Source organism: Setaria italica, chromosome I (genome assembly GCF_000263155.2).
Source record: "Setaria italica strain Yugu1 chromosome I, Setaria_italica_v2.0, whole genome shotgun sequence".
Lineage (NCBI taxonomy): Eukaryota > Viridiplantae > Streptophyta > Magnoliopsida > Poales > Poaceae > Setaria > Setaria italica.
Genome location: NC_028450.1, coordinates 21,559,891 through 21,573,515, shown reverse-complemented (window position 1 = coordinate 21,573,515; position 13,625 = coordinate 21,559,891). Strand labels below are relative to the sequence as shown.

Genomic DNA, 13,625 nt, shown 5'->3' with positions numbered 1-13,625 from the left:
TAAAGAAAAATATAAAGATTTATGACATCAAATAGATATACTATGAAAATATAATTGATAAAGAATCTAATGATAGTTAGTTGACATCATAAATGTTATTATATTATCATATAAATTTGGTCAAACTTGAGATGCTTTGACTCTCCAAGATTCTTGGAATGACTTACAATTTGGAATGGAGGGAGTACACAAAATCACAGGAAAACAATTGTGGAGTTTACAAATTACAATGGTTCAAACTCAGGTTCAACACAGGCCATGTATAAATGCTAAAAAAACACGGGAAACAAATTGTGTGGACTTTACAAATTACAGTGACCCAGGAAGCTCAAGCATTTGTTATGCTAAGCCGCTCTTTTACCTTCATTTTTGAAGTCCTACGTGTGCACAACATTCTTATGTTATCGTTTACCCCTACACCCCCAACCAAAAGAATGGTTGGATCCTTAATTTTTCATCGTCTCAAATGAAATCGATACTCTTTGATCACTGGTGCTTCCCCAATGATAAAAAATATTTTTAGGAAAAGAAATTTTATTCTAGTGCAAGAGTTTTGCACGCAACCAACCTGTGTACAACAGTTTTTGTAGAAACAGACTCGGATGAACAGCACTTTGTATTGATCACCGATGTACAGATTATATACAAGTACAGGAGAGTTCCTATCCAACTAACTGAACGATCCAACTAACTGAACGATTCTTCAGGGAGCCCGGCGTGCATGGCGAGATGTTGCGTGCGCGTGAAGGACTGGAAGAAGCACAGGTAGTTGTAGATGCCATCTTAAACCCCCCCCCCCCTCAGTCTTAGCGTAGGGTTGCCCGACGCAGAGACCGACTCGAAAATCATCGTGTAGCGCAAACGGAAGCCCCTCATGAAGATATCCGCAAACTATCTGTCGCTTGGCACATGAAGAACGCGAAGCTCGCCAAGGGCAACTTTCTCCCGAACAAAATTTATGTCGAGCTTGATCTGTTTTGTGCGTTGGTGATGAACTGGATTCCGAGACATGTATACAGACGACACGCTGTCGCAGTACACAACCATAGCCTTCTGGACGCCATGGTGTAGCTCGCCAAGCAAGTGCCGCAGCCAGGAACATTCCACGACGGTGTTGGCAATGCCGCGATACTCAGCCTCCGTGCTGGATCATGAGACTGTGTTTTGTCTCTTGGAGGACCAAGACACTAGGGAATCACCGAGGAAGGCGCAAAACCCCGACGTGGCCTAGTGAGTGTCTGGGCAGCCAGCCCAATCGGTGTCGGTGTAGGCAAGCAACGACAGCGTAGCCGTGGCGAGCAGGTGAAGACCGAAACCAATGGTGCCCTTGAGGTACCGAAGAACATGCTTCAGAATGTTGGCGTGGCAAGTGCGAGGGGCGTGCATATGCAAACAGACCTGTTGGATGGCGTAGGCTATGTCAGGTCGTGTGAGCGTGAGGTATTGGAGAGCGCCAGCCATACTCCGGTACCACAAGGCGTCGAAGATTAGGTTCCCTTCAGAGTTGGACGCCTTTGTGCTGGTGTCAGCCGGTGTCGATGCCGGCTTGCAGTTGGCCATGCCCGCACGCTCAAGGATATCACGCGTGTACGCCGCTTAGGAGAGGAAGAACCTATCACCGCGGCGCTGAACGTCGATGCCGAGGAAGAACTGCAGAGAACCCATGTCCTTGATGGCAAACTCCACTTTGAGATGGCCGATGATCTGTTGGAGCAAGGCTACCGAAGAAGCGGAGAGGATCATGTCATCGATGTACAGGAGAAGGTACGTGTTGTTGGTGCCTTGGCAAAGAACAAAGAGGGATGTATCAGTGCGAGACTGGACAAAGTTGAGTGTGAGGACATGGCCGACGAAGCGCAGGAACCACACACGAGGAGCTTGACGAAGACCGTACAACGATCGAGAGAGAAGACACACATCATTGGGACGATCCGGATCGGCGAAACGAACCAGCTGCTAGTAGTAGACTTGTTCTTGGAGATTCCCATGAAGGAAAGCGTTGGAACCATCTAGCTGATTAGCCGGCCAACGATGGGATGCGATCAGGGTGAGCACAGTCCTAATCGTGGCTGGCTTCATGACTGGTGAGAATGTCTCCGTGAAGTCGATGCTCGGGCGCTGGTGGAAGCCGCGAACAACCCACCGCACCTTGTACCTCTCGAGCGAGCCGTCGGGGTTGAGCTTATGCTTGAACACCCACTTGCCGGTGATGACGTGGGCATGTGGTGGACATGGAACGAGGCGCCATGTCTGGTTGGCTAGCAGGGCATCAAACTCTTATTGCATGGCGGCGCGCTAGTGTGGATCCTTCAGGGCGGCGCAGGCGGAGCTGGAACCAGCGAGAGTGCGGACGACGTGCTGGCCAGTGCATACTTGGGGTTGGGCTTGAACACGCTGGCCCGAGAGCACGTCGTCATATGATGGCGCGGCGGTGGAGCCGGAGCTTCGGCTGGCGAGCGACGGGCACGGCGTCGTCGTGGGCACCATGCGATGGAGGTGGGAAGGACATCGTAGGTGGCATGGACGGAGCAGGTGAGGGAGCTTGTGGCGAGGACGAAGGTGGCGGAGTGGCCACCGGCGAGCGCGGTGACTGTTGCGGCTGTCGAGCTAAGGGCGCGAAGTCGTGTCGCCGCAGCAGCGGGTCGTCATCGATGAGCGCCGTAGGAGGTGCCGTCCAAGGTGCCGGTACAGTGTTGCGGAGTGGGAAGCGAGTTTTGTCGAAGACGACATGCTTGGACGTGATGACACGTCGCGTGGCGAGGTCGTAGCAGCGGTAGCCACGATGACCCGACGGATAGCCGAGGAAGATGCAGGCAGTGGAGCGCGGACTGAGTTTGTTGGGTGCCATGGCGCCGAGGTTGGGGTAGCAAAGGCACCCCAAGACCCGAAGCATGTCGTAGCATGGAGGTACACCAAGGAGAAGCTCATGTGGCGTCACAACACCGGTAGCGCGGCACGGCCACTGATTCAGTAAGAATGTTACTGTATTCAGTGCCTCAGCCCAGAACTTTGGAGGAGCTGCGTTATGAATCAACAGGGTACGTAAACAATCGTTAATAGTACGTAGCACGGTTCCGCCTTGCCATTTTGCTGCGAGGTATACGGACAGGAGAGACGGAGGGAGATCCCGTGGGTATGGAAGAAGGCACGTAGAGCATGGGAGTCATACTCCCTGCCATTGTCAGTTTGCAACGCTAGAAGAGGGAGCCTGAACTGTGTCTGAATGTATGCGTGGAAGGATCGAATGATGGGAAAAACGTCCGACTTGTTACGAATCGGGAACGTCCAGATGTAATGTGTGAAATCATCCAGGAACACAACATAGTATTTAAAACCTGAAATGCTAAGCACAGGTGATGTCCAGACATCCAAATGCACAAGTTGAAAGGGAAATGGGTTTTGGTTTCAGAAAAACTGAAAGGAAGGCGAACATGCTTGCCCAAACGACATGAATGGCAAGAGTGAGCCTCAGACTTATTGCAACTAAAATCAAAAGACTGCAAAACCTGAGCTAACAAATGGGAGCCAGGATGCCCAAGCCACTGATGCCACAAATCCACCGTTGTCGACAGAGATGCAGTGAGGGAGAGAGGTTGTGGCAGTCGCAGTGGGTAGAGGTCGCCGGAGCTGTCACAGCGGAGAGTCTCCATTCTGGTGGGAAGATCCTTTATAGAGAAACCAGAGGGATCAAACTCAATCGAAATGTTATTATCACAGGTTAATTGGTGGATGGAAACAAGGTTCTTGACTAGAGCAGGAGAAACAAGAATATTGCGTAGATGAAAAGGATGGGATGATGTGGGAAAGGAGATGTCGGCTGCATGCGTGCGAGCACCATTTCCAACTATAATAGAAGAAGAAAGGGGACGGGAAGAATGGAGGTTACGAGCAGAAGAGGACATGTGGTTGCTGGCTCTTGTGCCCAGGAACCATTCAGCGGCGCTTGGCAGCAGTGTGGCGATGCTGGCGGTGTTCAATACGGTGGAGAGGGCCAAAGGATCCCAGGTGGCGGCGCTTGGCTATGGAGGACCTTGGAGAGTAGGAAGTTGCGGCTGATGAAGTGTCGCCATAGCCTGCTGTGGCGGGAACGGCGGTCGTGGGACGAGGACACCAGAGCCCGGGGCCCGCAGAGGCCTGGACCAAGCCGGTCCACAGATTATAACCATCGGTCCACGGAGCAGACGGTGGGGTGGAGTGTTGAGGTAGACCGCCACCGCCGCCACCACCAGCAGGGGGTGGAGCGTCGGAGGAGGAGCCATAGCCCCGTCCTTTCTTCTTGTTTCTATAGCGGGAGCGCGAGCCGGAGCCGGAATCGCCGGATCCGCCGAAGCTTCCATTGGAGGATCCACCAGTAGCGGAGCCACCGTGGCGAGCGAGGTAAGCCTGCGCGGCGTCCGCCGTGGCGTCGTGGGAGTTGCTGGCCTCCTCCAGGAGCAGGTACGACATCGCACTGCGGAAGGTGTGGGGTGGGGACTTGGATTTGATTACCGGCTTCACATGACGGTACTTGGGGCTGAGTCCGCGGAGGAGGTTGAGAACCTGACTTGGTTTTGAAACAGGATGGCTGACGTCACGAAGCTGGTCGGCGAGGCGCTTGAGCTTCGTGCAGTAGTCGTGGATGGACAGGTCGCCTTGCTGGATGCTGCGGAATTCAGCCTCCAGAAGAACAGCGCGCTCAAGCTCGTTGTCGTGGAAGTGGCCCTCGACGTCAGACCATAGCGAGAACGCCGTGATGCGGGGCTTGTGGATGAGATCGAAGATGTTCTTGTCAATGGTGGTGTAGATCCAATTGACGAGGCAGCTGTTGATTTGGCACCACTCAGCGGTGTGCTGGGCGAGCGGCGTCGGAGAGCGCACATGATCGTCAAGGCCAAACTTGCCGAGAACAGAATCGAAGAAGCAACGCCATTGACTGTAGTTGGCCGCATCAAAGTCAAGTAGAATGGGGACGTGGGAGCGGACATTCACCGTCTGAAGGACGGCGACCGGAGCTGGTTGAGGAGGGGCTGCATCAGAGAAATCGTCGGAGGAGGCAGAGGAAGCAGAAGAGTTAGCCGACGATTGAGCCATGGGGGTGGAAGCTGTGGCGAACGGATTGGAGAGGGTGGATCTGTCGGTCACTGAAACCATGTAGAAACAGACTTGGATGAACAACACTTTGTATTGATCACCGATGTACAGATTATATACAAGTACAGGAGAGTTCCTATCCAACTAACTGAACGATTCTTCAGGGAGCCCTGCGTGCATGGTGAGACGCGGCGTGCGCGTGAAGGACCGGAAGAAGCGCAGGTAGTTGTAGACGCCAGCTTAACAGTTTTAAAGAAAAACTCTCAAAAAGCAAACCAAGTAAGGATGTGACTAATTAAGTGCTAAGTCTCTTAAAAGACGACCACCTGTGCTTGGCAAAGATCTCCATAGCTACAATCTTCGGCGTACGACAAGCCCACTTTAGGAGTGGTCTGTTGTTCTTTTTTGTGTAGGATGCTCCAGAAACGTGTCCAGTAAGTTCCCCTTAAAATAACACGCAAATAAGATTATAATCTTTTTTTTATCAAATGTCATGTCATTTCTACATAGCCTAATAGACAAAAAAAAATTGCACTTGCTCCCACACAAATTTGAGATCGCATATGCTGGCCTACTTAATTGAACCACACCCCAGGTAAAATCGGCTATATCTTTAGGAGGTTGCAAACCAAATGCCCGTTGTAAAGATTCTCCAAATAAATCTTGCAACATGACAATGCAACATGACAATTAAAGAACAAGTGCTGGATAGTTTCCTTATTGTCACAAACAACATCGTTGACCCCCTTCCAATGTCTTTTTGATATATTGTCTTTCATTAAAATTACCCCTTTTAAGTCTCAAAACCACTTATCCTCCCAGAACCTGGTCTGAGTACCATTGTGAAGATTAAAGTGGAGAAATTAAGGAAGCAATTTTTTACCTTCATAAGGCTTGATCAAAAGTGTGAATCTCCCTGCTTCATTGAACTTCACCAATGATCTTATTTTTTTAGGTATTTCTTCGTAAGAAGCTCCTAACAAATCTTATCTTCATTTATTTGCTTATACAACCCCTTACTATGGAAACAAAATTTTGGGTTTCAAGATTCAGAATTCCTAGACCACATTGGTCTTTTGGTAGACAAAGAATTCCCCATTTCGTCAACCAGTGTTTCTTCTTATGGTTATCACTTTGTCAGAAAAGGTAGACCTATAGAATTACAGTTTCTTAAGAATGTCTTTTGGTATTTAAAAAAAGACATCATAAACATGGCCAGGCTACTCAAAATAGAGTTTATTAGGACTAACCAACCACCACAGATCAACAACTTTCCTTTCTAGCTACTCAACTTTTTGTGAAATTGCTCTTCAACCGCCTTCCAATCTTTATCATTGAGTTTGTTGTGATTCATGGGAATACCCAAATACCGGAAAGGAAAATGTCCCATTCCACATCTAAAAATTTGTGAATATTGTTCCTTATAAACCTTTGTCTTTCCATAGCAAAATAATTCACTCTTGGTGGAATACTTTCTGTTGAATTTGGCTACTTGATGGCTCGCACAGTCACGCTTGTTTAGGGCCTGTTTTCTTCCACCTTGCTAAACTAGCAACTTTGAGCTGCTAAACTGCAAAACACCCTTGCTAAAACTTGCTAAAGTTGAGTTGCTAAAGTTTAGCACTTTAGCAAGTTTTTGGTTGCTAAAACTTGCTAAAAGGTGGGGTGGACAACATATACCCCTCATTTATTGCTTGTCTCCCCCCTCCTGCGCACCTTTAATAAGGGTAGATAGGTCCTTTTACAGCTCATTAAATGCCTTTTAGCAAGAGTATCCAAACAGCTTTGCTAAAGTTTAGCAACTAAAATTTAGCAACTTTTAGCAACTAAAGTTTAGCAAGGTGGAAGAAAACAGGCCCTTAGCCTGCTTGTTTAACACACTCACCAAAGTACTCCCTCTTAGGTGCATTTAAGAACGGAGGAAGGAGTACTTACTTCGGATCCCACATGAATTACAAATATTCGGCCATGTAGCTTGAATTATCTGACGTGCATTTGTTGCTCTTTTTAGTGTTCCATGAACTCATTGTTAATTATTTTTTGTGTACGTCCATCCATCGTGTACTCGCATGCACAAAATTTATGAATTGGTGAGATCCGCATTATGATCTATTTTTTTTATTATTCAGTATTATGTACTTATTCAGCCATTTCAAAAGACTATAATGTATAATCAGAGTGGTAATATTTCGAATGTCAAGTACTCCTCCGTCCCAAATTATATGTCGTTTTGACTTTATTAATTCATAAATTTTGCTATATAAATTTTGTTATACATTTAGATTTAATATATCTACGTCCAGAAAAGCCAGTAATCAACGATGTTAATTTCTGTCTCTTCACCAGCAGCTAGCTAGCTCAGTGTAGTCAGCATCCATCCAGCTCCAGCCAGTCTCTCCCCAGCAGACCGGAAGCGCTCCGAAATTCCAACGTCTTTTCCTTTCCTTTTCCAGCGTGCCAAGCCATGCAAAAGTGCGCGCTCGCTTCCAAACAAGAAAAGGGTCGTCGGCAACAGGAAAGAAAGACTGCGGCTGCTACAGGAAAGACGGACGACGGAGTGACAACGAAAAGTGGTGGGAAAGAAAGAGAGACGGTCAGAAATTTGCGCCCCTTCCTTGCGGTAGCGCGGTGACTGCTGTCCTGTTTGCGTTGGGAGCCGCGGTTCTCTTTTCGCTGTCACCGATTGCGGAAAGAACATGCAGTCATTCCAGGCAGGGGCTCCACACTTGTACATTTTGAATCGCCATGCAAGTAAACGAATGAATAGCATCAGTAAACGAATTGTGATCATGGATAAAGATAATGAAACGATGTAGATAATGGCTCACCACTAAGGGATAAAATTCTGAACATTTAAATACTAATTAGAAGTATTAAACATAAACTAATTACAAAATTAATTGTACAGATGGAGACTATTTTACGTGACAAATCTATAAGTTCATAATTTGACAATGTGATGCTACAGTAACTATTTAATAAATTTATCTCGTGAATTAACCTCCATCTGCATAATTAGTTTTATAATTAGCTCATATTTAATGCTCGTAATTAGCATCCGAATATTTAACGTGACACAAAAAACTTTAATCCATATAACCGAACAAACATCCTAAATGGTTATAGCTTGCTTGATCAGCCGCACGGGAGGGGCGAAGCGAGGACCGAGGATAAATGACTGGAGGTGGAGGAGAAAGGAGGCCGAGTACAATTCCGAAATTTCAGAATTCGTGAAGTTTCATCTCCGGCGACCCTACCGCCGTGATGCCATCGCTCAGTGATCGAAGGTCACAGCCTAACAAAGGCTGTCGAAGCTGTCAGTCACACTCACATCACCGCTGGCCTCGCCATCGTTTGTCAAGTCGCTCGGAACGAGCTCATCTTCGCTGCTGGCACCAGCACTGTCACCGTCCTGATTTTCCTCCTCGTCCGCGCATAGGTTCAGATCAAGGCCGCAACCGCCCCTCCGGCGCTTGGATTCCCTTGGCAGCCGGACATTCTCCGGCTTCCTCTTAAGATCGCCGGATGGCAACTCATCGATCCACAGCTGTAGAACATTCTTCATGTCCCTTGAATCAACCATCGTATCCGATTTTTGCGCCGTTGCTTGCATTGCGTCCATGTCCTCGCTCCTGTGACGACAGGCCTCGTCGGGTGTCTCAGCGGAGTCCGGAGGTAACAGGCTGAGCGTGGTTTTCACATCCTGGTACTTGATCTCGTTCGTCCCAAAGCTTAAGCAGAGGCCTGGATTGCTAGAGGTGGTTGCATTGGGTAGGCGAGTCGGCTGGTTGCGCCGCAAGTGAACCCTCCGGCACAATCTGCTCCATTTCCTCTTCAGCTCCATCAGATCCTTCATCAATCGAACAACACAAATCGTCTTGAGTACGGCATTGTTCAAATGAACACATTCATCCTGATTTTTTGCAGCTGCATATGCTGGGTTTCTTGGTTCTTAATTACCTTGTGTGACGTTTGGGGCTCATCTGCCTGCGGCCAACCAGGGAAGAAGGTCAGCGCAAGATTGGTGCCTTCTGCCTTTGCCCTCACAGCTGATGCTTCAATCTCGTAGTTCCTTGCGCATTCGACGCACAGGACCGGCACGCCATCTTCTTCTCTGGGTAAGAAATCCAGCCATGGAAACTGAGCAAGTTGGGCAACCTTGCCGTCCGTTTCTCTGCTAAGAGCAAATGCAAAATAAGCTTCAGCCTTCAATGTCGCAACATTATCAAGTAGGAGTATGCAATTGTTTGCACTCTAAGATAGGCCAAATATTTCAGGAGTTTTCCTGGCTACATTCCACTAGTACAAGAAGCACAAGCAGTAGGCAGTCAGGCTATGCCTGTCCAAACAGAGCACACCAAACCAAAAGCAGAGCACGGCAGGAAGCAGGCGACAGCACCACATCAGTCCCAGCAAAGTGAAACAAAAACAAAGCAAAGCATTTACGAAATAAAAGAACAGTAAATAAGCAACAGCGCTGCCACGCTTTTGTCACCTTGTTGCGGCGCGTGGGCCGAGAGCGAGGCCGAGGCCGAGGCCGGCGCCGGCGCCGGAGGGGACGGCCACCGGCTGCAGCGCCCACTCCGCCTCCAGGGACGAGGACGACCGCTGGCACCGCATGTAGGTCCCGTAGCTCGCCGCCGCCACCAGCCAGGCGCGCCCGCCAAGCGACGCTGCGCGGAGCTCGCCCAGCAGGCGGGCGAGCTCGGCAGCCAGACGCGCCGCGGGGCTGAAGCCGTCGGACGCCGCCTGGTTGCGGGCGGCTTCGTCGTCGTCGTCGATGGCCCAGCGCATGTCGCCGACGTAGATGACCAGGCCTCCGGTCTTGGTGCTGGTTGCGGCGGCGGCGGCGGCCACGGCGCGGCGCAGGTCCGCCACGCACGCGTCGACGTCGGCGCTGGTCATGAGCCGGACGTGGGCGTGGGACAGGTGAAGCCGGAGGACGCGCGCGCCGCGTAGCTCGTCGGGGACGTCGCCTCGCTCCAGGCGCGTCATCAGCACGGCGACCGATGCCTCGGCGACGGACACCGAGTCGGCGACGACGACGGGGTTGGTTCTTCTCCCCTGCTTCCGCGACATCACCTCCAGGATCGCTCTCACGTCCTCCTCCTTGCATGGCGATTCGGACTCGACGTCGGCCTGCTGGTAGTTTAAGAACGGCGCCGGCCACGACGCACTGCCGCCGTAGGCGCTAGGGAAGCCAGCAGCGTATGTCTCGAGGAAGGACTGCGGCGGAACAGCCGGGGCTGCCGCAGGGGACGATGGCGTGGAGGAGCCGTGGTGGTGGCCGGGGCCGAGCATCATGGCGGCGCTCTCCTCCTCGAGGTTGGTCTTGACGGCGGCGCTGGAGAAGCCGGCCTCCTTCATCACCCGGCTCACGCTGGGGTCGTCGAGGATGGAGATGATGAGCTGGTCCAGCTCGACCTTGATGGTCAGCATAGGCTGCTGCTGCTGTGGGGAGGTGGACGGCAGGCCCGGCGGCGACGGTGGCTGGGTCTGCAGCTCGACGCAGCCGCGGCGCTGGCTGGCCTGCGCGCGCTTGAGCGCGGCGACGAGCGCGTTGGACAGCGTTGGGCTGGGCTGGTGGAGGATGGACGCCGCGAAGGACGTGGAAGACGCCGAGGACGAGCACGGCGACGAGAGCGGCGAGCCCGCCACCGCATTGGCCGTGGGGAGCCGGTTGAGCGCGACGTTGAAGCAGAGCTCCAGCGCCCGGCACTGCGCCGGATGGGCCGGCGCGCAGACACCGCCGCTCCGGTGGGACGACTTGGCGCAGGCGCGCCTGAGGAGGCCGTATGCCGGCGTGGAGGCGGCGGCGGCTGCGAAGAGCGGCGGCGGGGACGAGGAGGCGCCGAGCAGCGTGTAGGCGACGTGCAGCGGCGTGACCTGCGCGTGCCCCCGGCGGCGCGCCAGGCCCAGCGAGAGCTTGAGCACCGCGGCCGCCTCGGCGGTGAGCGACTGGTGCACCGTGTATCCCCCCACCCGCATCGCGGCACCTGTCCTGTTGCTGCTGCTGTGCGAAGTGTGTAGGTGCGCGCGGGTGGTGGTCACTGTTCAGTGTTCTTGAGAGTTGAGACAGGCCACTGCCGCCGGTCGATCTAGCTACCTACCTGTGCTTTAATCGTAGTGGAGTAGCGTTTCAGTTTCTTTGGCCATGGACGCGCGTAGGCGTAGCTCTCTGCGGGGTTTTCTTTTAGGGCTGTAAAGTATAGATAGACTGGGCTCCGACGCAAAGCGGCTTTATCGTCTCTCTCTTTCTCATGCATCTGATCGGCATGCTCTTTGTTTCTCCCGATTCATCTTTCAAAAGATTCATCTGTGGCTCGTGTCCCTTTCTGCAGAGGAACAGAGAGGGGCAGCCGGGCAGGGTCAGTTTGTCTCTTTTCCACACACAGTGGGTGTGGGGCCGTGGGGTTGGGCACTTGGGCGTAGGCTTTGGTTTGGTTTGGCACCCTTTCTTTTGTCCCTTTGTATGTTGCCCTCAGTGATCTTTCCCTTTCGACAGCTAGAGCATAACCTTGTGCTCCATGCATGTTACTGTAGTGCTTAGTAGTACATCTTTTGCTTGCAAAGGGATCATCCATTCTCTGACATTCTGAGTGTAACCCACTCTGTCAAGATTCATTCGCCTGACGTCCTGTGGGGCGTTGGCTTCAGCAAATCATACGATAATCGCCCCAGCTCCTTGTCCCCGGAAGAGATCCTCCCCTGAGAGCCTAATGATTGGTCAGGCTCAGGCATCATTGCATATCTGCATTAGCATCAACACAAGGTGTATTCCTACCGCTGCGGTAATCGCATCACTAACCTCCTCCGTTCTTACCTTCGCAGTTTTCTACGGTCACCGTCGTCATCAGCTCGCTCTCTGCCCTAGAGATTGAGAGTACTACTACAGACTGAGACCTTAATCCGGGAGCAGACCGAGTCACGGGAGCCATGGACGCGCCCGGGCTCCATTCCCCGAGGGAATTCCACTCACTCATTCCATTCCATGGGCACGTCGTTATACGACGACAGAGCCGATCTTTTCACGCCCCGAACTCTGTGCGCTCCGATCCATCCATCCCTCCCTCCTCGTTCCTTTCCCTCTGTAGCAGGCACAGAGAGTGCTGGGACCCTGCCGGCGAGCCTCCGGACCCGGCGCCTCTGCCAGGAAGGAGGAATTCAATGTGGTATGGATGGGATAGATGGTGGACGACGACATTGACGGGCTCGCACTAGCGTCTAGCGAGCGAGAGGGCACCGCAAAGCGGGCTTTCCCGGCGGCCTTTTCCTCGGACTCCGGGGTGCCGATGCTTCGCTATCGCCGTCGGGCTCACCCGGCCGCGCGCGGCCTTGACCGGCGGCCGCGTGCTGGTGGTGCGGTGCCGCGCCCGCCGGGTTTTCAGTAGTGTGCAAAGGGGTTAGTTCGCCGTGAGATGATAGAGCAAGGCGCACAAACTTTTATGAAAGAAAAGGGTTTTGCTACGGGTACTTGGGAATGACTATGGACTATTCATTGACATAGATCTGGGGTAGTTACGGTGAATTATTACCTCTTAGGATGTAATAGAATAAATATTTATTACTATTTATTTTTATTTTGAAAAATATGAAAAAGTACGGAATAATCTTTCTAGATCTAACTTCCCTGCATGCACGGTTGCATCACATCTAACGTGATAGGCTTTCAAAGGGGGAAAAAATCAGAGTGATAACATGAGAGGCTAAATAGATTCAACTTGCATCATGCACGGTTGTATAGAATGTGATGTGATATAGAGTTTCAAAGAGAAAAAAAATGTGACGAGATCACATTATTAGAGGCCAAACGTGATGTACCGTGTTAATTAGTATTCATAACGTGAACATGTGCGGGATTGTTGTTTGTTCTAATGTGAATGTGACATGGCATCAGAGGAAAAATGATGCATATCATTTTAATTTTTTCCCCTCACAATGAAGGGAACATGTACAGTTTTCATTTTTTCCACGACGTGAACGTGAAATCATGTTTGATCAAATAAAATCTTTTCCCCCTCCATGAATGGATAAGGGATGAAAATTATAAGCGCTGCGATATTGCCGGCCTTATCTATTTTTTTAAAGATTAGGTCCTGTTTGTTTCCATCCTTTTAAAATTTTAGCTCCTAAAAAGTGACTAAAATGTGACTAAAGAGCCAAGCACTCCTCCTAAAAAATGACTAAAAAGTTTTAGGAGGCTAAAAAGTTTTAGGAGGCTCAAAACTTTTAGTCCCCTCACCCCCTCCTAAAACCACTGGACTCCCACTACCCGCCGCTCGGGTGCTCCCCCGCCGGATCCCCGCCGCCACCGGATCCGGGAGAGGGAGGACCGAGAGGGGGGCGGCGATGCCGGGGAAGAAGAGGAGGGGAGGGGTGTGGCAGCCGGGATTGGAGGGGAGGGGGCGGCGCCAGCGGGAGGAAGGGAGGGGGCGGCGGCCAGGGAAGAAGAGGAGGGGAGGGGCGCGACGGCCTTGATTGGAGGGTAGGGGGCGGCGCCGGGAGAAGGGAGGGGAGGGGGTGGTGGCCCGGGGAGGAGAGAGGGAGGGCGCTGC

At 51.6% G+C, this 13,625-nt stretch overlaps 2 protein-coding genes across 2 annotated transcripts; both read right to left on the bottom strand.

Moving 5' to 3' along the window:
• Positions 1–1,227: 1,227 nt before the first annotated feature.
• LOC106804241 (uncharacterized mitochondrial protein AtMg00810-like) lies at positions 1,228–1,560 on the bottom strand. Its single transcript, XM_014804944.1, has one exon. It carries the CDS (start codon positions 1,558–1,560, stop codon positions 1,228–1,230), a length of 333 nt encoding a protein of 110 aa, XP_014660430.1.
• Positions 1,561–8,135: 6,575 nt separating this feature from the next.
• LOC101766539 (protein SMAX1-LIKE 4) lies at positions 8,136–11,278 on the bottom strand. Its single transcript, XM_012846737.2, has 3 exons — positions 9,566–11,278; positions 9,031–9,244; positions 8,136–8,920 (listed from the first exon to the last, which is right to left on the bottom strand). Exons 1-3 carry the CDS (start codon positions 11,056–11,058, stop codon positions 8,366–8,368), a joined length of 2,262 nt encoding a protein of 753 aa, XP_012702191.1. The 5' UTR covers positions 11,059–11,278; the 3' UTR covers positions 8,136–8,365.
• Between the last annotated feature and the right edge of the window lie 2,347 nt (positions 11,279–13,625).